The sequence below is a fragment of the Eleutherodactylus coqui genome, chromosome 4, assembly GCF_035609145.1.
Source record: "Eleutherodactylus coqui strain aEleCoq1 chromosome 4, aEleCoq1.hap1, whole genome shotgun sequence".
NCBI classification, from domain to species: Eukaryota; Metazoa; Chordata; class Amphibia; order Anura; family Eleutherodactylidae; genus Eleutherodactylus; species Eleutherodactylus coqui.
This window is the reverse complement of record NC_089840.1, coordinates 107014820-107041102: the sequence shown is the minus strand read 5'-3', so window position 1 is coordinate 107041102 and position 26283 is coordinate 107014820. Positions and strand designations below refer to the sequence as shown.

Genomic DNA, 26283 nt, shown 5'->3' with positions numbered 1-26283 from the left:
TGCCAAACAAATCAGTATTGTGTAGCACTCCACCATATATTAAATGACAGCACAAAAGAATGGAGTGAGAACTACATACTGTATATTTTTATTATACAAACGCACAATACATTATAAGCATATATTAGGAACAACACATGTAAAAATATTTTTTAAAAATCAATAATTAAGTATAATATTATGACTAAATGTCAACCATGTCAGAAGCATACAGGGAACCCACCTGTGATGCAGAAACACCCGACATGCGTTTCACCTCATATTATTATACTTTTTAGGAGTTTTCCAAGAGAGAGGTTTACTGCTAAGATTTGCAATACTTTTCCAGCATTTGTGTGTATATATATATATATATATATATATATATATATATATATATATATATATATATATATATATATATATATATATATATATATATATATATATATATATGCACTTGCAGTTGTATATAGCCTTTACCTCCTCTATGTATTTATCCTATATCTTATCTGATGAGTGTGATCCCACCTATGAATGACAGGTGTTTCTGGATCATGGGTGGGTCTCCTTTTATGCCCTTGATATACCCATTGTTGGTATGCAACCATGTTATTACAAGTTTTTCAGGAGTCTATATAGAGAGGTTCATTGCTATGTTTTTATAGCATTTTTTGCTATTTGCATATTTATACATCCATGCTTTGTTTAAAAAAAAATAAAATTATATATATATATATATATATATATATATATATATATATATAATATTGCATGTGGCCTCTTTTGTTTCTACTTTACATTTTATATGATTACTGTGATCCCACCTATGATTGATTTTTTTTATATATATATATATTTAAATGTGTTGTTTCTAATATATGGTTATTATATATTGTGTGTTTTAGTATAATAAATAATATATAGTATGTAGTTCTCGCTCCATTCTTTTGTGCACTAATGTTGACATCCAGTTGGGCTGGCCCCTTACATCTGTTATACATCCGGTCAGATTTGTTGAGTGGCATAAGAGAGCATTCTGTACAATTTTCCCATCAAAACATTGTAAGTATGTGCCGTCCATCCATCACCGTTTGGTATTTGTCATATGACAGATCTGGCAGAACATCACGGCTATCCTGCCAAAATTGACATTGATCACATATTTATGGCCAAGCATTTTGACACTTGTGTGAAATTCCAATATCCTTGATGATGGTAATCCCTATTTGTGTCTTGCAGTATGCAATGTTTTTATCCTTGGTATTCCTGGCTGAACTGATTGCTGGAATCTCGGGTTTTGTGTTTCGACATGAGGTAAGTGAAATTTGTCATTGTGTACATTTGCTGTTCTCACACAATATTTAAAGAGTAGCTACACTTTTCACAAACTTTTGACATGTCAGAGAGACATGTGAAAAGTTTTGATCAATGGGAGTCCCACAGTTGAGACCTCCACTAATTGGTAGAACAAGGAGGCTGCAGTGCTCATCCGAGCCCTTTTCGGCTTCTCCTGGCAGCTGAAGATGGCTGCATAGAGATTTATAGAAGCTTTCTATAGACCTTTATGCAGCCAAGAGGAGCGGAAAGGTGGCGAAGACTGCCAAAGGGCTCAGATGAGACCAGCAGACCCCTTGTGCTAGTGATTAGCGACGGTCTCAGGAGTGGGACCCCCACTGATCAAAACTTTTGACATGTTTCTCTGACATGTCAAAAGTTTGTAAAAAAAAGTGCAGCTACTCTTTAAAGAATATATTCAGAGGCAGCAGAATTGGTACAGGAATTTCCGTGACTTTCCATTCATACAAGTGAGGTTTGCAGAACTACAGGCGCACGCTGCAGAAACAGACCCATTCAGATGTTTGGAAATAATTTTCAAATTGGCATTAGGAATATTCAAATCAGCAAGTACTTGAATTGCCCAACATATAAACACATAGCGGCCTACTTTCCAAGGCATTTGAGACCTAGATTTTGTTTCTTTCCTAATTGGAAGCAAATCAAACTCTCCAGGACGAGAGTAAACACTGCTTCACAAAGTAATTGCAAGAAACATTGTGATGAATGAGCTAGTGAGAGGGAAACTCTGCTAGAAACTGGACTCTCTCATCGCACTAATTATATGTTAGGAACTTCTGCAGACTCCCTAATGAATCATCTCTGCAATATCTCAGCTGACTCGGCACACAGAGAGGAGGAACTACAGGTGGAGTATACCCCATGTACTTATGCCATTTATCAAGCATGAAACTATGGAGAATGCATCCGAAAATAATGGATACTTCCAGGCTACAAATTGTGTCCGGAGGTTAGTTGTAGGGTTCAGACCCCCCAACATTCAACCTCTTTCCTTTCTGTGTTCCATCTGAAGGATGTATGTGTGCTGCAGCCATCATTCTTCCCATCTGATAAAACAACACTATCAGCAGGAGTGTAGAGATGGTTGGAATTTTCTCACTGTTATATGGACAAATTTTATGGATTTTGCATCAATTTAACATGCGCTGTTCTGTCTTTAATGCTATATCAGTAAAGGCAGATGCAGAACGACATCTCACTGGGAAAAAGGTGGTATTAATTATCTGTTTGAGAACTCAAGTCTGGTAAAAGTAATATGCCTAAAGGGGTTGTCCAGCTTTAAACTATTGATGGCCTAACCTCAATGTCATCTGGGACCCCTGCTGATCAGTTGTTTGCCCGGCTAGTGCACTAACGCACGGAGCTGATGTGTGCGGGAAGCAAACTCCTCTGTATGTTTTGCAGTGGCCCAACTCGGTATTACAGGCAGTTTCCAATGAGGTGAATTAAAACTATGCCTGTAATACCGTATCAGGACACTGCAGTTAGAAGTAAACTATGTGCTTGCTGTTCACATCAGTTTGGTGCATCAGCCTGGCGAACAGCTGATTGCCAGGGGTCTTGGGCAATGGAGCTCTGCCTATCTACTGTTGATGGCCTACCCTCAGTCGTTTAAAGTGGTTTTACGGGATGTTAAGATAAATTCTACAGGCTTTAAATTGGCAGCATCCTGTCCAGCTCTGCATCCCCAGTGCCCACCGTACAGCACCTGAAACCCACTCATCCAGTTACAGGTTTCAGTAGCGATTCTTCTGTGGCCGCTGAAGTCTGCGACCGGCTCAGCCGTCATGTACACAATGAATGGGTTCTGGCACTGGACACAGAGCTGCCGGAATAGATGAATATTTACTTTTTATTAATTTCACATAATTTCAGTCTGTAGAACTTTTTCTTAATGCCATGGAAAACCCCTTTAAGGCTGGACACCTCCTTTTAAGGGTGGGTTCACACAAGAGTTTTTGTGGAAGTTTTTCATGCATTTTTATAAGCTAAATCCAGAATTAGATTCAGAAGCTATAGACAATATAAACGAGAGCCTTTGGCTACATCCACATGGGGTGGAAATGCTGGGAATTTTCTGCAGCAGAAAAACTGCACCAGTTAGGCTGGGTTCACACAGGGCGGATTTGCCACAGAATTTCGCTCCGGCAAATCCGCATGCGGCCACAAATCCTGAAATTAGCCAGCCATGCGGACGAGACTTGTCAAAAATCTCGTCCACACGGAGCGGACAATGTGTCGCGGAAAAGCCGGCATTAGCTGGTTCTACGGCACGGATTCCCGTGACGCAGCTGCGCAGGTTCTCTGGATGCAGCATGTCATTTATTTTTTTTTTTTCCGTTGCGGCCTCGTGCCTCACTATGGGAGAGCCGGCTGCAACGGAAAAAGCATGCGGCGAAGCCGCTCCAAAACCTATGGCTATATGCCACAGAATTCTTGCGTTTTTTTCGCTGAGGCAAAACCGCGAGATTTTCGCTGTGAAACAGTCCCGTAGAAACCCAGCGTAAGTGCAGATTTTAAGGATTTTTAAAATCTCCTTCCTGTACTATAAATGCCGCAGAAATTCCATAGCATTTCTGCCCTGTGGGGATGTAGCCTTATACTTCTCCCTGCTTGCTCAATACACTTGCGTAATTGGCTTGAAAAAAAAACTGCAGTGGCATTTTAAAAAAATTAAAAATAAAATATATATAATGTATATATGTGAAATCACTCTACAAATGGAAATACTTAAACTAATAGACCATGTACTGTACTACCATATTATGTATTCTTACCCATTTTTGTTTTATATAATTCACATATTGTACAGTGAGTAAATACTCCTGATGGATATGGAGGGATTCTGCTGGTTTAAAGTTTGTTTTGTGACATTTGCCTTCATAAAAGTACAATATGTGCTTATCATTCCTGCACAACTAGATGGTAACTCCTCATAATTGCGATGACATGTAATTAGCAGCACAGAATGGTGCTCTGTGTTACTCTGGATCAGGCGGTGCAGCTCTATAATAGCTGCCTTGAGATGGCCAAGAGTAAACCATTTATTAGACTGAACCATGTCATTATAGTGAATTGACACGGTTTTCCTTTCTTCGCTGCAGGTCGCCATCTAGTGGGAGAGTAAAAAACGGGGCGAATGTTGATTAGTGTTTATGGCTATCAATATGTTAAGTTGATATTTACTTTCTGTAACTTTTTTTTGTCTTTTTTATAAAGATCAAGGACACTTTTCTCAGAACTTACACTGAAGCAATCCAGAACTACAATGGCAATGATGAAAGAAGTCGTGCAGTTGATGACGTTCAAAAAAGTGTAAGTTAGGATCCAACCTTCATCAAAACAAGATTTATGGTACAAAGTATCAATAACAATTGATAGGGAAGTATAAATGTACCAGGAAGGAGAATGAGGGAGTTAGGCTGCCTGTCCACGGCTGTGACGGAACATCGCTAGCGATATTCCGCCACCGGGGGGCATGGGTGGGCGCTGTCCTCTCTCTGCGGTGAGCCTATTTGACAGATAGGCTTATCGCGGAGAATCGCGGCATGCCTTGATTTGAATCCCGCAAGCGGAGAATCGCTATGATTCTCCGCTCGTGGACAGCGGGACTGCACTTTCCATAGCAACGCCCTTAGGAGAGCGAAAGCTGGTACAAAAATGATTGACCCATAATTTAGCGCACAAAACCCTAGTCCTACCACTAATGGAACGATTTAAAAAAAAACAAAAAAAAACTTTGGGTCATAGTATCACAACAATGCTGAAGGCAGAAGAGCGTTTATCATTAGAGTGACTGTCAGACGCTTTAGCGCCCGACAATCCTCCAATGTAAAAGGACCCAAAGTCCTTTACATGTAATGTAATACACGACACTAAGTTACTTTTGGGGTGGTAGCGGGCTCCTGTTCACCACAATGATCACCTAGTATCTGTTGCCGTTATATACATACTTCTCATTTTTCTCTCTTTTTGCAGTTGAGTTGCTGTGGTGTTCAGAGCTACACCAACTGGACTAGCAGCATTTATTTCCATGAACATGGTATCCCACCCAGCTGCTGCTCCAATATGAGCGACTGCAATCCATCAGATATGCGCAATATGACCATTGCGCCAACAAAAGTGTATCAGAGGGTGAGTACTTTGGCTATAATTTTGCTTTCCTTGAAGGCATCTATTTGCAGTAAAATGTATTTAATGCAACATCTGTAGGAGGTTACAGCTGCTAGATAATTAAACATTCCGTCATTCCAGAGAAACCTATCATTTTCTTCCTGCTAACAAGACTGCAGCCGCAGCACCATCAGCAGTAGAGTCTGGTGTAATGCCCGTCAGTACAGCGTATCAGCTGCACATTCCCCATTAGCCTCTTCCAGGACCTCTAACATAATACATGAAGAGCCTTAGGAAATTACACCGAGCCGATCACGCAGGCGGTGACTTGGAATGAAGTTAAATTCATAAGAATTAAACGCTAATGTTTATATACCCCAAAATGGTGGAAGCTACAACTTTTGTTTTGCTGCGTCGGTGCAAACATCAAAACGTTGTCAGTTCCCGAATACCAAGATGAAAATTTATGAACAGCAGCAAAGAATTGTATATAAAAGGACACATGCGTTTTTTGGCCCTACCGAGACTAAAAAAAAACCCTTAAATGTAACTGTTAACAAAAGTTTTACAAACCTAGAATTTGCATTTTTTAATTCATAAAACCTAACACACACTCCCCCTTCCCCTCGTTTCCCATTTACAAATAAAAAATAAAAGCAGGAAAAAAGAACATAATTGGTATTGCCAAGTCCTTAAAAGTCCAAACTATTTAATTTCTGATTCATCGCGCATGGTGAACGTCGTAAGAATACAAAAAACACTCCAATAGCTGTTTTATGAGCACCAAGTTGCCCCCCAAAAATTGAATAAAAAGTTACTGAAAAATTGGATGTACCTAAAAATGGTACCTAGAAAAACTACAGCTTGTTCTGCTAGAAAATAAAAGCCTTCAGACTGCGCCATCGACGGAAAAAGAGAAAAGTGATGGGCTTCAGAATATAGCTATATATTTTTTTCTTTTTTAAAGGTGGGAGAGGCTATTTTTTAAAAGAAAGTTAAAAATGTTTAAAAAAAACCATATAATTTTGGTATGACCGTAATTGTACGGACCCGCAGAATATAGTGAGCATGTCTATCATGCATGCCGTAAAACAAAACCCAAAAGGCAATGCTGACATTTATGTTTTTTTTTATTTTACTACACGTAAAGGGGTTCTCTGGGAATTTTACTATTGATGACCTATCCTTAGGGGCGTACAGTGAAACCTGTCAATCACTGATAGCTCCGCCCATTGGACTGTGCAGAGCAGAATGGGCAGAGATATAAATGAATAAAATACAAGTTATACTGAATCTTTAACTATAAAATTACATATTAATTTGCTCAACTCCTCCTGCTCTACAACATCATGCCTGCAGAACAGACAGATTCCCTTTTAACCCCTTCCCACCACAGGATGTAAATGTACATCCTGGCAGAGGAGTACTTAACGTAACATGACATACACTTATGTCCTGGGGATAGTGCAAGATCAGAAGAACTGCTGCGCTATCTGGCAGCGGGAGCTGGCTGTCACTGATAGCCGGCCTCCCGCTGCAACAGCGGGGGTGCATCAGAGCAGCAACCCCTGCTGTTATCCCCTCCCCTGCTGCAATCTATGTAGATTGCGGCATGTAAAGGGTTCACAGAGGGACCGCTCCTTCTGTGACATCATCAGACTCTCGCGATTTCGTGGAGAGCTCGCCTGATTGCCATGCCAACAGGACACTAGATACAGATATCTGTAACGATGCGTACAATAAATTGAACACGCTTTTTATCCTGCACAGCAAAAAGCTTAAAATAAAAACCCCTAAAAAACGGAGGCTTATTTTTTCTCAGTTTGCCTCCCAAAAATCACAATAAAAGTGAACAAAAAAGCCGTATGTACCCCAAAATGGTACCAATAAAAACTACAGCTCGTCTCACAAAAAACAAGCCCTCACAGAGCTCCGTCCATGGAAAAATAAAAAAAGTTCTAGCACTTTGAATGCAGCGATTTAGAAAAAAAAATTCAAAAAAGTATGTAATTTCTGGACAAATATGTAAAGCACATCCCTGGGTTCCTTGAGACCTGCCTCCCCCCCCCCCCCCCCCACACATCTTAGTTTATGGTCCTCGTAGGTGATGACAGGTTTCCTTCAAGAAGTAAGCCTTATGACACAGTAAGGAGTGTCATGCAGTATGTCCTTGTTGGTTTTGGTGCTGTGAGGGGTATTATAGAGGGCTGACAATGAGGAACAGGGAGGAGCGCTCCCCTCTTATATACAGCAGATAAGGCTGGCCACACACATTACATAGACGTAGGTTGATGGCTTGAACAATCATTCAGTGAAAATGTTCTAATGAACGGTTACTTTGCTGAAGGAGCCTTACACATGTTATATTGGCAGTTCTAGTCGTCCAGACGGGCCGTACACGTTCAGTTATGCTGGAGGAAGGAGGAGTCATTTATCACTGTGGAACATTCTTTCTCGGAGCGATTGTTCATATACCTGGCAATTGTATGGAAATCCTAAAAACTGACGGCTTCACTAATCGATGATAGTCTGTCATTGGTTGGCTAAAAAATGTTAAATTTCACCTGACGAATGAAAGTTTTTGTTGACATCATACCTTTTTAATCTGTTTTCGACTAATGTGTATGAGCCTCTTAGATGGGTATTCGCCATTACTAGGACCCTCACCAATCACAAAAGTGGGGTACTCTGTCTCCTTTTTTCCTCCTTACTACATGCCCATAAAGGGTCGGAGGTTGAATGGAGTGTTGGCCCTGCCCGCTTGCTGCCACTGCACTGAGCTGTATGGGACAGCCAGAGGTGGCCGAGCGCACTACTCTGGTTCTCTTCTGCAATCCCAAGGGTGAGAAATGTTTAATTCCTGGAATAGCCCCATGATTATGCATCTGCTGTATTCTTCTATGGCTCTTCCTTTCTGAATGGCGAAAAAACTTTGTTGTGTTTTGGCTATCCGGAGTATGGACCTGCAGGCAAGTGAACCGGAACACATGAAGTGCAGCGTAATCCGCTGATAGATCCACTATCATTTTTAAAGTTGTCCTCATCTCTTCTGTGCAGCTATTCAGTTTGTATAAGCATATGGCTTCTTCTAAATCTTTCTCTTGTGATTTCAGGGCTGCTATGAACTGGTCACTGACTTCATGGAAACTAATATGGGGATCATAGCTGGCGTGGCTTTTGGAATTGCATTTTCACAGGTAGGAATAATTTAATTTTGTAGCAAGTTTGACCAATTCGATTTAAGTTTGTAATCTGTAACAGGAACCGCAACGTCCACATCCTTCATAGGTCTGGTCGTCTCACGTGGGGCTCCTTATGCCAAAGGGCCCAGTGCCGAGTGCTTACTCTGAAGGGTAATATAAAGGGAAAATACAGAGATTACTGCAAACTCCTTTTAAAAGCCTCAGATACACCTCAAGTGTTACTAACATTGTTGGTTTTTTTTCTTGCCATACTCTGGATCAGCATTGCATGATAATAGTCTGAACTGGATGGACATATGGCTTTTTTGGCCTTGCATGCTATGTTAGCATATTGGGATTGTCGTTGATTTCTATTGGTAATGTTAGTAATACACATAGCCTGTAATGTTGGTAGCCACTGAGCACAGCACCCAGATATTTATTATCTATCCTACTGAGATCTTCATACTGGTTGTAAGGTTGTCAACGTCTAGAAGTCAGCCAGTTAAAAAAGAGAAAAACTTTTTTTTTTTTTTTTTAATTTCGGATACTATAGTCCCCTATTTTTAGGTAAAATAAAGGGCAACAGGTTGGGAAATAGAGCTGCACATCATTGCCTGTAAATAGGACCCTCTCATTTTATGAGTGTAGCTTTGTAGCCATCATTCAGCATGTAGATGGTAATGGGCTGGTGGCATCTCACAGATGGGTTTGGGCCCAGACAGCCGTACTACCTGTAGAGCCCTAATGTTGGCCCTGCCAGTATGTGAGAAGAAGTATAAATTGTCTGCATTGCTTGAGTTTCTCTTAATGAAGATGTATTAACAGGTAGGTTTGTCTTGAATTTGATTTTGCTTGTTACAATTAGTCGGAGTGGCTACTAATTGAATATACAGTAAAAGCGTTAGCTATTTAATTACATTTAGCCAATAAATCAGAGCCGCTCCGTTTTACATACGGTAAGTTAATTCCATATAGATTCTTACAGCTAGGCTGTATTTAAAGATGGTGACTTCAATATCCTGCAATGATCCATAAATCCTAATGCATTAAAGTCTCAGGGAGGAAAGTATTAATATTGACCCTCTATGGATCTTAAATGACGGTGATAGAATGAACAACCTGTCGTGTCCGTAATATCTGGATGCCAGACTGGGAGCAATGTAGAGTAAGACCGAAGAGAAGAGTAGTGCAGAGCACCCCTGAAGGGGTATCTCTGGCGCACACACAAACTTGGTGCACTATGGCCTAGGAGATAGGGGGGGGGGGGGGGGTAATAGTAGTATGAAGTGGGTGCTGCCGGCCTAATATGCTGATGGTAATTAGTATGAACATCGGAGTGCAAGCTAATAGGTCACCCCAGGGCCTTACTAATTTTTATATTCGGATGGCGAGACAAGACTTAAGTCTTCAAAACTTTTTATGAAGTTTTAACAACCCAGTAGGCAAACAAATGACGCAATGAACATATAAGTCAGTCTTAGGCCTTAGTCACACGGGCGTTTTTTCACGCGATTTGCGGATCGCATGATGGATGCGCATCCGCAAATCGCGTGACCGGTGCGCACAAGTCGCCCGCAAATCGCCCGAAAATCTGCTCCTAGCCGCGTTTCATTAGAAACGGGCCGGAGCTGTCCAGCGCATTGCATTCAATGGAGACGGCAATAGAGCCGGCTCCATTTAAAGCAATGTGCTGCGGGCGAGCCCCGGATGAATTGTCGGGAAGGGCTTAAATATATAAGCCCTTCCCTGCAATTCATCCTAAAATGTGTAAAAATAAAAAATATATATATACTCACCTTCTCCCGGCAGCCGGAGCTCCGCGCGGCCGTCCTGCAGTGGGTGTGAAGGGGGTGTGAGTCAGACCTGCCCCCTGATTGGCTCAGCGCTGAGCCAATCAGAGGCATGTCTCACTCACACCCATTCATGAATTCATGAATGGATGTGAGTCAGACCTGCCCCTGATTGGCTCAGCGCTGAGAGGCAGCAGTCACTCACCCATTCATGAATGGGTGTGTGAGTGAAACCTGCCTCTGATTGGTAAGGGCTGTGACCAATCAGAGGCAGATCATTCAGCAGCCGGGGATTTTAAAGCCCCGCCGGCTGAATAGTGCCGAGAAGCAGTTCAGGAGAACTGACAGCGGCCGCGGCTGGACTCCGGCTGCAGCGGAAAGGTGAGTATACAATTTTTTTTTATTTTAACACATTTTAGGATGAATTGCAGAAAAGGGCTTATATATTTAAGCCCTTCCCGACAATTCACCCCGCGCACGCCGGCAGCCCATTGCTGTTACAGCTGTGGCAGAGAAGAATGATTTGTCTACTATATGTTCTCAATGGGGTCGGCGCTGCTGCCGCCGGCCCCATTGAGCGCATATAGAGAAGAGAACAGGAATCGCAGATCGCAGATAGGTGCGATCTGCGATTTCTGTTCTATAATTTATCGGACGAGCGCATAAAAAGCGCTCATGTGTCCGATACCATTGCAAAGCAATGGTTTTATAAAATCGCCGGACGCATGCGCATGCGCAAATCGCGGCAAAAAACGCCCGTCTGACTAAGGCCTTATAGTATCATTACTAGGTACACAATGTAAGGTATAGTGTGTTGTGCACATAAAATCTCGTTACCATCTATAATCCGGATAACTACAGTTTTAGTAGTTCTGTAACTGTAGTACCAAGACAGTGAGAACGCTCCGGTATTTGTTTGACAAGCCACTATGGCAGATATGAATGAGCACCTACATGGTCTATCATGTCTTTCCAGCCGGTACGTATGACAGAGCGGGATCACAGCTAACAATTAACCCAAACAGTGCAGATCAACCATGTCGCCAGTTTTTAATCTTGAATTTCCCCTGTCTTCTAAGCATTATATAAATGGTCGGTTAATAAGATCACTAAATGTAATTACCTGTTTAAAACCCCAGCTGATTAACCTGTTATGTGTTTGTAGATGCTCTGCTGATTTAGAAAATTAACATCAGGATTCTGGCAAAGAGCCATAAGACAAGACTGTGGATATTAATGGAGAGCCATGTTTGGCCACATTGATAAGACTGCAATGGAATGTAGTCTAAATGCTACAACCCCTAAACACCCCAGGAGTTTCACTGAATCAATACACTCTCAAGGAGATCAAGGGGAAGCTTTTATAAATAGGTTTTGGTGTAGAAAAGTAACATTATTTGGCATAAACCCTACTTGCAAATTTTTTTTGGACTTTTTAGAGATTTGTGCCACACCACGCCACTTTTCTGAAAAGGGGGCGTAGCTTGTCAGGGGCGTGGCTACCCTGTGCGCCAATAGGGATCCTATTAAGACTGGCTATTGAAACATTGGTCTTAAATAAAATTAAAAATTACCCCTCATAAAAAATCAGTTCATGAATTGAATAATTTAATGTATACGGGTGACACATGGCCTGCTCTATTATCTGAACTATCAGAGTGGTAGACCACAGTTACCTCAATTACAGCAGGGGGCAGTAAGATAACATAGTGCAGCACCAATTGATAACGCACTAACCTCATGTTGGTGGCATATTTATAATAGAATATGTGTGTGTATATAATAATATTATATCCAGTGTCTAATAACAATTCAACAATTCGACACATGGTCTTTCTGCAAGCTATATGGAAATATTAGCTGTAAACCCAGGTTTTAACACCAGTCAGGTCTATAACTAAATCTGCATTACTAAATTTTTCAGCAAGTTTAAATGATTGGTCCCTTGCTAAGGCCGGGCTCACACAAACAGATCAGATTCCGCTTGTGCAGTTTTACGCGTGGATATACACATATGGACAGCGTATAGTCTGCGGGGAAGAAAACTCGCATGCATGGAATGACATCAGAACATTGCACAATCGACTGCCGAGACAGAATTTTTCTTTTCCCCACTCTCCCCCTCTCCTGGCTTTTCAACCTGGTATCCCAGCAAGTTCCGAGTGATTCCGTCGCCCATACGCAATATTAATTACATATGGCCTGCAGGTCACACACATCCGTAGACATCAGCGGAGCTCGTCCGTGCGGAATCTGTGCTAAAATAGAGCATGCTGTGATTTTTCTTCCGCTCGCAGAATACGCAATTCCTACACACAGGCGTGAAGGAAACTTCAAAACTACATGCCTTTCATTGCTCTCGTATTACTGTGGATTGGCCACGTGGACAGCAATAACAGAGCCTGCAATTCAAAGCTGGTCGTGTGAGACCGGCCTAAAACTGATCAAAGAAATTGGATAGCTGTAAGCAAAATGACTCCTTCCTAGTCTATTCCCTATATAACGTACGCACTCAAACAGATAGATATAGTGCTGTGCAAAAGTTTTAGGCAGGTGTGAAAATTCTGCAAAGTAAGAATGCCTTTAAACATAGAAGTGTTAGTAGTTTATTAATCACAGCCAACAAAAAGGGAATAAACAAGAGAAATCTAGATCATATATGCTTGTTGTTATATAGAATATAGTCCTTGAGCATTAAAGAGAGAGAGAGACAGAGAGAGAGACTAGGAAAAAAAAAAATAGCTCAGCACCCGGCGTCCCTCATACAAAAATGCCCCAGTCTCCCATTGTAGTCAATGGGGTTCGTTACTCGAGTAGAGCTCTTGACTTTTACGAAAAGCTCGACTCGAATAACGTGACCCGAGCATTTGGGTGCTCGCTCATCTCTAAATATAACCTCACAACCAGCACAATTAAAGCCCTAAAATAATGCTTCTGAGAGCCCTTTTTGTTTTTTATGAGAGACCTCTATATCCTCTTTGTACGATTTATTTTTTCTTACTTTCCAGGTCACGTTCTATTACATTACAGGGGAATGTGCTCTGAAATAAAAATTAAACTAAGAAGTACTGTATTAGCAATTATTATCGCCTTGGCTTTTATTCCTAATCAATCCATGAAAGCCACAGTATGTTGGATCTGATTTCAAAGGAATTTCAGTGGCTCTTATGGACTTCTTATGGGGTCTCTCAATTTTTTATTTTTGGCAACAAGAATAGGGCTGCAGATTACCTTTTTGTTGTTGTTGTTTACGTCCCTCGACAACCCTAAGGGCCAGCTTCCTCCATTTTCGGTTTTGCGCTACACTTGACTAGTCATAAAAAGTACCATAATACTGGATAGGAAACGAAAAACACAAGTTTGAACAGACACTTTGATATCCTCCTCTGATCATTCACTGACCCATATTGCAATTAAAAAAGGTAAAAAATATTCTAAGTCTCTATATACTATCCCACCAAATGTAATTGGACACCTGAGCAAGAATCCAAAGTAGTATTTATTTACATATGTTAATACTTAGTGGAGCTCCATTGGCCCTAATGACATTGGATAATCTTAGAATAATTTCTACTAACATCTGATACACTCCAGCTGGTATTTCCCTCCATTCATCCAGCAAACGTCTGACGAGTTCTGTCAAAAAAGATGCATCAGACCAACTACACTGGTGCAAAGAGCTTAATCATTGGATGGTTGAGCAATGGAAGAACGTTCTATGGAGTAACGAATCCCGCTACTCCATCTTCACATCAGATGGACGTACCTGGGTGTGGAGGAGCCTGGGGAATGCATTTTGCCTGACTGTGTTGTGCTAACAGTTAAGTACGATGGAGATTCCGTTATGGTCTGGGAATGTTTTACGTGGCACGGTCTCGGTCCGTTCGTTGTAGTTGCAAGAACCATGAGCCCGACGATGTAGCTTGACATTCTATATAATAATGTGCTGCTGACAATGTGGCAATACTCTGGGAATGGTCGGCCATACTCCCAACAAGACAACGTGCCTGGTCACATATCCAACTCTGGTTTGAGGATATTGATGTTCCATGAATGGACTGGCTGCACGGAGTCCCGACCTAAACGTTAGCAGAAAGTATGCCACAAAGAGTATCCAGTGTCATTAGGGCCAAAGAAGCCCCACTAAATATTATCTTATGGGAATAAGTACCACTTTTGATTCTTGCTCAGGTGTCCAATTCCTTTTTGTAGTACAGTGTATTTCCCTAGAGACATTGGTTATGTCTCCCCTTGCTTCGCACTCCTCCGGTGATTATAATTACAGCCGTGCAGCAGAATATGTGGCAGTTGCTTATAGACTGTGTTTTCACGGCGCTCAAAAGAACTGACTACAATATGGCATTTAATAGATTGATATCGAACCTTTACAGCATTTTCTGGAGCGCTATATTCCCCTTCAGCTTGTTGTCTCTGACTGGGGTACTGTTAAGCAACAGCAAACCCCTTCCAACATTTCAGAGAACCAAGAAACGGAGGATCCATTGTCCTGTACCAAATTTCTACAAGACGTTGTTCCAAGGGTGGTTGTTATGCATTAAAGTAGCCATGGACAATAAGGTTGAACTTCCACGTTGCAGAAAGTTCTGCGAATGTCCTGCTCACCTGAATCGGGGCTTGCAGAAATCCATGTCCTTGCTACAGAAACAACACATTTCAGATTAATCAAACAGATTTTCCATTGCAGAAATTTCTACAACAAATCTGCCACACGTGTTTCACCATAATTGTTTGATGCAACCTGGAAAGTCAATCACCGAGGATTAGGGTTCTGTGTATGTTAATAAATCAATTAGTTCCGACCAGTGGAAATTAGTTCCATCTGTTGTAACAGATTAAGGATTTGCTTTGATTTTTTTTCCTTGGTCATACCGATTAAACACTACAGTCATAGAATTTAATAAGTTCTCCTGTTGGGGGGAGCATATAAAAGGGATTTGCAAAAAGTAAAAATAAGTTTTAAATATATGTACTGTAAAAACCCTTTTTCAGTGCTCCACACATTACCTACTCCAAGGATAGGTCACTGCTACCTATTCCTGGTGGCATGTCCATTTCTTCACAATATCTCACCTCTCTTCTGAGAGCGGGTACTATTTTTTGTGGAGCTGCGATGATCTCAATGGTCACACAGTTACGCCAAATGTAACTTTTTGGCAAAAAAACCCCAAACCTACACTGTCCCTGGATATACTTTATAATGAAAATTAGACTAATTTAGCTCTTCAAAAATACCATTATATGTAGAAGCGTAATCCTAATACAGTTACCAAATACCACTGTAAAAGGAACAAATCTTATCACCATACATAGTACCATCATGCTGTTACTGAAGAAAACCAAAGCCAACATTACTAGTAGTAACGCTATATAAGAGCTGAATAATACTGCCAGACCACAATCACATATTACTCTCACAAAAAAAGCACCATGCAAAAATAAATATTACCACCATACAGTGACCATATACTGGTAGGCACTATTTTTACACACGTACTCTGCAAACTGTATAAATGAATCCAGTTGCACAGAGTTGATGTCTTCTCTGATTTGGAGTTGTTCAGTTTTCACTTTCTTTTCGTTCGTCTGAGACTCATTTCTTCCAGACCCAACTCCTATCTACCGTTTGCTGCCCAGACAGCCAGACTCCCTACTTTTCCAACGTGCTCCATTTAAACTCCCCATTCACAGGGCCCCCAGCGCTAATGGTGGCTGTCTTTGTGCCACACACGATATTAGTTGCCACTTTTTGTATCTTTTACTGGCCCCACACAGTAGATGCCACTTTTAGGCCCCCACTAAGTAATTATGGCCCCTTCTATGCCCCATACACAATAATGCTGCAAATCATTTGGTTCAGATAGTCTAAGACTCAAAAAAGAACCTAGCAAGTCCGACTTGAAAAGGACAAACTGGTGCTGCTTGTAAGCTGGGACACTTGTTCCTGTGCCACAGACACTAAAATGTATGGACAGCAACGGCTTCCATATGCACAAAACAAATGTGCAGCCACACTGTGCTGTCCCAGGCTGGGAGTACACCAGTTTAGTCAGAACAATACCTGAGGTGCTACGCCAGGGAGGAGGATTAAGGATATTCACCACATACGCTGCAGCTGTGAGTTAAGGAAATGAAATAAAGTTTAACAAAATGCTGATAAGTGGGTCATCCAATATGTGTCTTATCTTGGGTAGAGTCCCCAAAGTAAAATGCCTAGTGATACCTCTGTTGGGTAGTAATAGATGTTAGATCAGGGGTGTGCTGGCCATTGTGCTGAGGTTTCAATCCGTCCCATAGCCTTAGAAACAGAGCAGCAACATACGTGCTCCGTCAACATGCCATTAAGATTCCTCCTTGCTGCAGTTGTAGGTCAGGGGAAGACAGAGACCCCAGTGATCAATTATTTATCACCTAACCAGTGCATAGTTGATTAATGTTTTAGGCTGGAGTACCCACTTAAAGGCCCATTTGTACACAAAGATGATAGTTTAAAAGATAGGGAGATTGACAGTTTTAGCGGTCATTTTGCATAAGCTGCTAGTGGGCACTAATGCCCATTAGCATCTTATTACCTTCATTTGCATATAAATGCGCCTTCAAAAGTTGTATGCAGAGAACAGCAGGTGGTCTGTTATCTGCGTACAGCCCCTTTGTTCTGCCGGGGGGCTGCAAGCTGAATACAATGTAATCAGCACTTCCATGTAGAACACAACTTGCGGTCCCTGTTATCTACTCTCCGGCAGAACAATGGATTTTATTCTCACCTAAAAGTCAGTGTTCGACCGAAAAGTAAACCATGGTAGCATTTACACACAATGATTATCGCTCAAAAGCCGTCATTTTGAGAGAATTTTGAGTGATAATTGTTGCGTGCAAATGGGCCTTTTAGGGTGTTCATCTGATAATCTGGAATGTTTAGAAATCACTTAGCGGATACAACGCATGCTGGGTAAAATAAATGCAAAAAATGTTATCCCTCCTAAACCATTATGCAGAGTACCATAGAAGTGAATGGACTGGTGGTCTCACATATGCTAAATTCATTGGTTTACCATTCTTGGGATTCCTGCAGGTGGACCCCCAGCAATTAAACATAGAATGACAGAGTCGGAAGGGACCTCCAGGGTCATCAGGTCGAACCCCCTGCTTAGTGCAGGATTCACTAAATCATCCCAGACAACACTAAATGATCTATTCTATCCCAGACATTTCTCAGTTCTCCAGTGTATAGCAATAACTATGACCAGATAGCACAACATGTATGAAGTAGCATACATTGTGTTGTGGAAATACAAGAAAGGAAAAACTAGACAGTATAAAACCCAAGATGCCAAGAACACCTTGTATGATAAAAGTTGGTAATGTGTGACTGGAGAATTACTTCATACATTATCTTATGCTATTGCTCCAATGATTACCTCTTGTGAGTATGCTTTGTTTTTGATTCTGTATCTTTGTATATACTCTAACCAGTAGTTCCCCTGCTATGAGGTGGCCTCAGGCGGCAGGCTGCAGGACCTCAGAGGGGTGTTGCTAAGGTTGCCATCCAGCTTGTGATTTTTTAATGGGCCATAATAAAAAAATAATTGTGAGCTGGCCGGGCAGCGACTGGACACCATAACACATTTAACTCATTCTGTCCGTCGCTCCAGTCCGGTGGCACTGCTGTAATCAGTCTATGACCCCTGAACTCTCACTCCAGTATGTGCGGTCCTGCACGCAGATGCCGTCGCCATCCTGTACGCAGCGCAGATGCTTGGAGGAGAGGTCAGGAGTGATTATCTGAATACTGCAGTGGCGGACAGCAGACCAGAGCTATAGACTGAGTGAGTTAAATGCCTGATGGTGTTGGGCTACTGCCCGGTTAGCAGTCTACTAAGGAGGACACTATTAAAACCAAGGCTACTATGGAGGTATCAGTTACTACAGTGGTCCCTAACAGAGCACTATTAATACTGCTCCACTAACAGAGTCACTATTTACTACTGGGTTCACTAACAGGGGCAAGGTTAGTACTGGGGCCACTGATGGGGTCACTATTGTTACTGGAGCCCCTAATGGGGTGAATATTACTACTGGGGTAATTAACAGTGTCACTATTACTACTGGGGCCATAAAGTGGGGTCACTGTTACTACTGGGGCCACTATTGGGGGGCATTATTACTACCTGAGAGACTAAAGGGGTCAATATTACTACTAAGGGGGTCACATTTACTACTATAACGCTATTAACGGGGTCAGTACTACTACTGGGACCATTAAGGGGGTCACTATTACTATCGTTGCCACTACTGGGGGAGCTTTTACTCAGACAAGTCTCACTGGTTAAAATATGTGTTGGTGTCTCGTGTCTTGGCGCTTTCAGTACCTGTAAAATGAGTGGGGATTTTTGTGGTTGGGGGAGGTACATTTTACACTTTACCTCAGGCAGCAAAAAGGCTTGGGGCACCCATGACCACCACATTGACAAGGGGGTATCTATCTGAAATCTTCTGTATCCTTGCCTTGGTTAAACTATACTGTGTATGTGTGATTAATGTTTTTGGTGTGATAACCCCTCTAGCTGTGTTTTCTTATAGAACGCACCTCTATATACAGAATTGTTCTAAAACCTAGTGATGGACCTACAGGGACAATGCATGGTATTTATGCTGATAAAATGGTACATGATTGCTGTCTAATGTATGTCTTGCGCTCCTTTGTCTTGCAGCTGATTGGAATGCTGTTGGCGTGCTGTCTTTCCCGGTTTATCACTGCAAATCAGTACGAGATGGTGTAACATGGTAAATTTCCTTTTTTCCCTGTCTAGCAATAGGCCACTACCATCCTCTTCATTTACAAGCTGTGAATTGTATTTGGTTTTAAATTGCTGAAGCAAATGCTGTGATTTAAAACTAATCAATTCAGCTGGTAATGTGCCCGGCCGTACTTGTGTATGCGAGGCGCCTGCCTATACCGCTGCCGCAATTTATCTATTAATGCTCTTTTATCTGTAAGATAGGAAGCCGCGTGAATGTAATTTTCTTAATGCGGTATTGGTAGTTATATAGTGTGTTGGTAAAAATGCAGGATATTGTTTTTGTAGATTTGGCTTAAATGCATAGAAATGGGAAAAATATATACTAGTTGGTCATTTAACCCTTTCAGGGCGAGTGTCAGACATCTTACCACATAAACATTGAAGCCTGTACAGCGCCGATGTCGAAAGATGTCTGACAGGGTATACTTAGTGTTCTGCTGGCCACTCCACTGCCCGTGGATCTCTATCGTGCCCTGGCATGTAATAACTGGCTTTAGCCAGCAGATGGCGCCGTTGTATAATGGCATAAACTGCAAGCCCCCTAGCAAACCTGACTCCTAAAATGGATTGAAAAGGGTTAATTATTAGTTCATCTTTATCCTATTGTGCACTCTTTTATCAGGCTTAAAGCATCATTCTAGCAAAAACACATTTTTTTCATCCCAGCCTCACTCACCTGATTGTCTGGTACACTCTGGAGGTCTTCTATTGCACCCACTTCTATGCAATGCAGTCTCCTGTCTGATGCTTATCCAACATCACCTTGATAGTGAAAAAATTGCTTTCAGTCATTCCCATGATGCATCAGCACAGCATTAGCTAAAAAATATACCATTTCTGCCTGCTAGGGGGACATTGTAGTTATTATTACCTTCTATAGTCACCTTAATAAGTTACAGCCCATAAGTATATAGGCAAGAGGATGAGCTGTGATCTCCCGTACTATAACCGTGTGACAGGAGCTGTGTGATCGTAATTCGCAACTGTGTCAGGAGTGTCTGTGTCCCTCTCCAGCCAGTTTCTGTGGAAATCTGTGTAATCTGAGGAAAATAATTTCAGATTAGAAGGAATAACTGACCAAGGTAACACTAGCTCATTTAAATATACTGAGGGGAGCTAGCTACATAAATAACAAAAAAAAATCATTGGAGTGACCCTTTTAAAGGGGTATGCCCATCATAACAAGTCAGGCCTCTCCTTTTCCTCCCTTGTAGAGCAGCACTCCCATCCAGGAACCGGAACACCACTCTACTCAAGTGAATGGGGCAGTGCTGCGGTTCTCTGCACAGCAAGTGGCTGGGGACATTACAGTGCAGGAACATGTATCCAGCCTTCATTCTAAAAATTCTGGGCGTTGGAGCCCCATGAATCAGGAACTGATGGGATAGTCTACTGAAATCCATCCTTTGGGAATATCTCCTTTTAGCCATTGATGAACTCTTAAAAATACTACCTGCAAGGCTACGTAGAAAGTCATAAACTTCAGCCTTTACTCTGCCAGTACCAGGGAGTGTAGCTTGTCCTAGCAGCATTGCATGTTGTTTTTTCATCTCATTTCTTTGATTGGAGCCGTAGAAGAGCATATTGGGTAGGTTACTATTATTTAGTATGTCATAGACACATGCATGCCTCAAAACCTTGTGCCCGACCCTCCACAGATACCGTTCAGTTGTCTGCCATCTAGCCTTTGCTTCTGTCAGTGCAAAAACTACTTATCAGTGCAATTTTTAAAATCTTTTTTTTTACATGTAGACATAACTATTCATAAAGCACAATATACTGTGTCAAAGCAACAAAGATAGATAATGCCAGAGAAATAAATCGGGTGGAGCACCCCTGAGGGCATGCAAAAAAGAGATGTTGATACTCCAACTGTGAGTTACAGTGGGACCTATTTGGATGAGAAATAAGGTGTATTCTAGACGGACGCTTCCCCTGAAGGTGGTATGTGCGAACTGAGAGATTTCAAGCTTAAAAATACTGGGAATAAGGAGCGACCTGATGAGCAATAAAAGAAGCACGAGTCCAGACGGATTACCCTAACTTCTTGTTTATTATGTACTAGCAAGGTATGCAATCCTCTTCTGCATTAGTGCTGAAGGCGCACATCTATGTGGAGTGTAGGATGTCAGACGTCTGCTGACCTCTCTTTACTTGTACTCCACATAGATGTGTACCTCCAGCACAACTGCGGAAGAGGTTTACATGCTTCGAAACGTCTTTCTCTCTGGTACATAATAAACAAGAGGGGTTAAACCTATCGTTCATGGATCCGGACCCATGCTGCTTTTATTGCTCCTCAGGTCACGCCTTGTTTCCAGTATTTTAAACTCTGACTCTGTCAAAGCTACAAAGATATCAGACCTACCTCCAGGGTGTTCTGACCTACAAGCCCTACCATATAGAACCCACAGTGGATGCTTGCATATTAATAGGGTATTCTAATCTTGAAAACCCCATTCCAATATATTACAGGTTGGAAACTGAGGCGCCCCAAAACAGAGGTGGTTGGTTTCCCTAGCAAAGAGCAGTTAATAATTTTAACAGGGCATTTTTGAAAAAGAAATGCCATTGGTAAGTGTTTCAGTTTCCTATTTGCAGTCTATTGAAGTAGGGTCCCTGAGATGGAAATACCCCTTTAAGGACTCATGTACGAAGCTATAATAGGGCTGCCGTAGAGGTTCATGGCACACTATAGTATCTACAGTTGCCTTTGATGTCAAGGGTTTTGTTCTGCCAGATTCCATAGGGTCCATTGGGTGCCATATATCTACGGGAGAATACCTGCATACATACAGAGTCTGACGGATTGCGGCATGTATAGGGCCGTCTACATAAGCCCTAATTGTAAACAAGATTATAATAATGCCATTGTTACTTTTGATTTTTAGTTAAAAACAAGGTTAATATATTTAGTGGAAAGTTTATGATGTTGATTACTTTCTTTTCCCCCTAGGATCCACCCATTATTACATCAGGAGCTGAAGGAATCAAGAAGAAATTTACAGAATGTTAGAGCACACAACACATTTACCAAGCACTCCGTGTTCCCATTTTGTAGTGTAACCATCCGTTCCAGTAAAGTTGTGCCATGAAGAGTAGCCTATATAGTGTCTAACTGCACACTTCCTTCCGGGAAGGCTTTTCGTATGATGGCACTCTGTGTGTTCTTTAGTCATACTGTAGTTGTATTGTTACTATGATAATCCATTAACTGCCTCGACCTGGCTGTGCATGCAGTGGCTGATACAAACGAAGGGACTAAGATGTCCTTACCAACGGTTTATTAAATGTTTCACACATTTATATAAATCAGTACATGAAAAATAAATATAGCCTATCTAATCTTTTTTATATATATATATCTCTATATATTTATTTACAAGGCATACTTTTTTTCATTTTGCCATAAACCACATTGATTAAAATAAATCTGTGATATTACAATACTTGAAGAGTCATGTTGAACTATGTTGTGCTTTGAATGGCATCCAGTAGGCCTAAAGCTAGGCTGCACCCTGGATTCTTACTCTGTGCTGTATGCCTAATGCTAATGATCTTCGTCTAGTGAATTTTTTGCTTCGAATTCCAAGATCTTGTGTTTCACTGTTACCTAACTGTTGTTGCTTACTGTGAAGACAATATATCGATGCTTTTTTATCTTAGTGTACAGCTAACCTCAATCGTGCTGTCATACCTATTTCTTCCCTTCTTTCTTCCTAGCTCATGTCCCTCCTGTTTTGTTCTCCACATGTTGCTTTGGAAGTACAGCTACCAAATGATATTTTCATGAAAGTGTGAAAACTTAAGTATAGGTAAGGACAGACATTGGAAATATTCAAACCTTTTTAAAGCTAGAACTGGAAAATATTTTCTTTTTCTTATAATGTCTCCATCTAGCATGCTGAGGAAAATGCTTTGATATTGTGAGCATTTGTGATATATATATATATTAATAAACTGAACTACAAACCGATACTTCATTGTGTTACTTTTATTGCAATCTTTTGTGTATATACCCACCCTCAAAATCGATTGCTCCAATATCATCTCAGTCATTTTCTACATTCTGAGTCACCATGGTCATCATGTCACCATTTGTTCAATTTTATTGTACAGTTTTTAGTATCCGCATGCAGGTGTAATCAGAATGGTACCATATGGGACACCTGATTAATTTTTTCTTATAGCTACCAGTTATCCATACTCCACAATGTCCACGATCACTAGGTCATGCAATCATGATAAATGGCCCAGGAGCTTAACAGAGTTTTGCTCCTGTAACCTGACCCGTTCCATATTTTACCAAACTTTTGAAACTTACAGCAGACCTCATGTAAATTTAAAAAAAAACTTCAAATCTAAGTTGGTTGTACCGTGGCCCTATTTTAAAATTCCTAATTATCTTTAAAAAAGTAGTTCATGTTAGCGGAACAGTGAAGCTGCAGCCTGGTCACCAGTCACCGTGGCTACAAGCTCGTTAACTCACTTTATGGTTGCTACTCCCTTTCACGCAGAAGAAAGACAATGCAAGTCTGTGGGCTGCAAATGCAGGAAGCTAATAAATAACATGAAATCCTTTTTTTTTTTTTTTTTATTACATTTTTAATGTGACACAGACAAGGAATCCCCATGCAGAGTACTCCATTTCCACAGACACACTTGGTCACATTTCAAGACGCTATAATAAATACAACCATGAGTATGAGTGTCAGTTTTCAAAATTTATACAAGCCAAAGTACACATATAAGGAAGAAACATAATAAAAATATTAAATAAGAGAACATGAGGATAACCACATACAAAGAAAAGGAAAAGAGACTTGGAAAGAATCATGAAACAATATATTTTCATGTTGTGGCCAAAGACAAGATAACAAAAGGAATAGAAGGTGTCATTCGCTGCAATAAGGTTTCCTAAGAAGAAGGGCCTCCCTCTAGTCAAACATGAAATTCTGACGACATGCGAGGACAACAGAGTCCAAGAGGACCATAGGAAAAGACTGAGTAACAGGGGTCAGAAGGTAAGGTGATGTTTGATTATTAATAAGGGACAAATGAAAATGTTATATTTGCAAGCCATGAAAAAGCTCCCGATGGGTAGGGAGTACTTTTCTTGCAAAACTGGAAAGGTTTTAACCCCCAAAAATTCCATATAATGACTTACTTTGGTAAGTCTCGCAGCTCTCCAAGTAACAAAAAGATGCAGTCCTGGAGGAAAAAGAAGAATATTTCTGCATATTGGGGCTGAATATTTGACTAAATCCCATACTTGAATGGAATGCATCAAAATTGGATTATCAATAAAGGACCACTGAGAAAAGGCACAAGCCACTATAATCCAACTAATGGCAGCGGGTAAGATTCCAGGGCCTCCAACAAGAGACACAAAGGGGGCTCAGTGGTAGCTACTCGACCGCCTGATAATACTTGGCTACATTGGGCACATCTAACCCCCCCTTTCGACTTGTGTCAATATAGGGTAGTGCTACTAACCATGGAAACGCCTCCTTTCCAGAAATTTAAGGTAACCAATATCTGAAATATTTTTAAGTAATGTTGGGGACAGAGACCAGCAGCACACAAAAAAGGTACAGTAACTTTTTCAAAAATGTCGTTTTCAATGCGTGCACCCGGCCCAGGCATATGTGATGCTTGCCCAAGTCTTCCAGCAGGAAACAAAGGTATCCTAGCAAAGGGGAATAGTTGGCTAGAGCTAGTCTCCAGATTATTAGTAAAGTGAATGCCTAGATGGTCCAAGTGGTCTGTAGCTCACTGAAAAGGAAAGTGTGTCTTAAATTGAACCGCTAATGCAGAAGGCAGCATTATATTCAACACATACAATTTGGAGTTTTTTTTTTAATTAAACCTGGAGCTGGACAAAGTCTGAAGGAGGTGAGGGGAAGGATAGAAATGGCAGTCAGTATCAACAAAATGTCATCTGCAAAAATACATAATTTGTGGTATACAGCAGCTATCTCGAATAATGTTAGAATTATGACAAATAGAAATGGCCATCGGCCCAAGGGCAAGGATAAAAAAGTAAAAGTGGGAGGGGGTAACCTTGCTGGGTACCCAGGGTTATAGAAAAAAGGTCAGAAGAGAATCCATTATAGACTTTAGGGTAACTATAAAGCATTTTAAGCCAAGTAGCAAACATGAAGAAAAGCCCCACCTGTCGATTATGGCAAAGAGTTAGCACCACGATGTGGTATCAAAAGCTTTTCTGATATCCAATGAGAGAAATATAGCTTGCAAATCTCTACATTTGCACATAAACATCTAGTGAGATACCCTTGACAGATTACCTGAGAACTGAGGCCATGGCATGAAGCTGACCCGACCTCTGTGGATGTGTTCTCCCAGACCAGTCTTTAGATGCAGGGCAAGGATTTTAGCCAAAATCTTATCAACATTTATTATGAATATGGGTCGATGGAATATTCCAACTGGTGGGTTCTAGGTTTTGAAATCATGGAGAAAGTTGTTAACATAATACAATTAGGAAATTCACCGTTCCGATTGGAGTTAAAAAAAATTTAGTAGGTGGTTTACACAAGGTGGAAGCATATTTCCTGTAATAAAGGATTGTATAGCTATCTGCCCCTGGTCTCGTGTTGATTTTCATTGTTTTGATTGCCTCCAGAACTTCATCTTTTGTGATCTCACGGTCTAGCAGAAAAAAAAGTTAACTGGCGGAGCCTGTTCCGAGTATAACTGCTGTAAGTGATGCCGAAACTCCTGTACCACTTGCTGAGACCAACACATGGTCTGTTCTGCTTTCTCTGTCAATCTTATGTCAAGCTTCCTCAGGACTCACTCTAACTCCTCTGATACTTGAGAGGTGAAGCGCTGTTTAAGCTGCTACTCCAACAGAGTTCCAACTGCTTTTTCTTTTTACATGCCGCTTCCCTAATTAAAAACCTGTGGAGCACTACTTTATGGGCTTCCCATAGGGTAACTGCAGAGGAGATGAAAGGTGTTGCCTTTCCCTGAGATATCTTCTGCCTTGGAGTTGGAATAAAAGAACAATGAAGA

General features: G+C 41.2%; 1 protein-coding gene across 1 annotated transcript in view; it reads left to right on the top strand.

The window, feature by feature from the left end:
- Positions 1–23221, top strand: part of TSPAN7 (tetraspanin 7) — a 95803-nt gene extending 72582 nt beyond the window's left edge. The window contains exons 3-8 of the mRNA XM_066599948.1: positions 1222–1296; positions 4558–4653; positions 5317–5472; positions 8565–8648; positions 19156–19228; positions 22202–23221. Of these exons, the coding sequence (XP_066456045.1) occupies positions 1222–1296; positions 4558–4653; positions 5317–5472; positions 8565–8648; positions 19156–19224 (480 nt within the window). The 3' untranslated portion in view covers positions 19225–19228; positions 22202–23221. The remainder of the gene's footprint in view (positions 1–1221; positions 1297–4557; positions 4654–5316; positions 5473–8564; positions 8649–19155; positions 19229–22201) is intronic.
- Positions 23222–26283: the final 3062 nt, after the last annotated feature.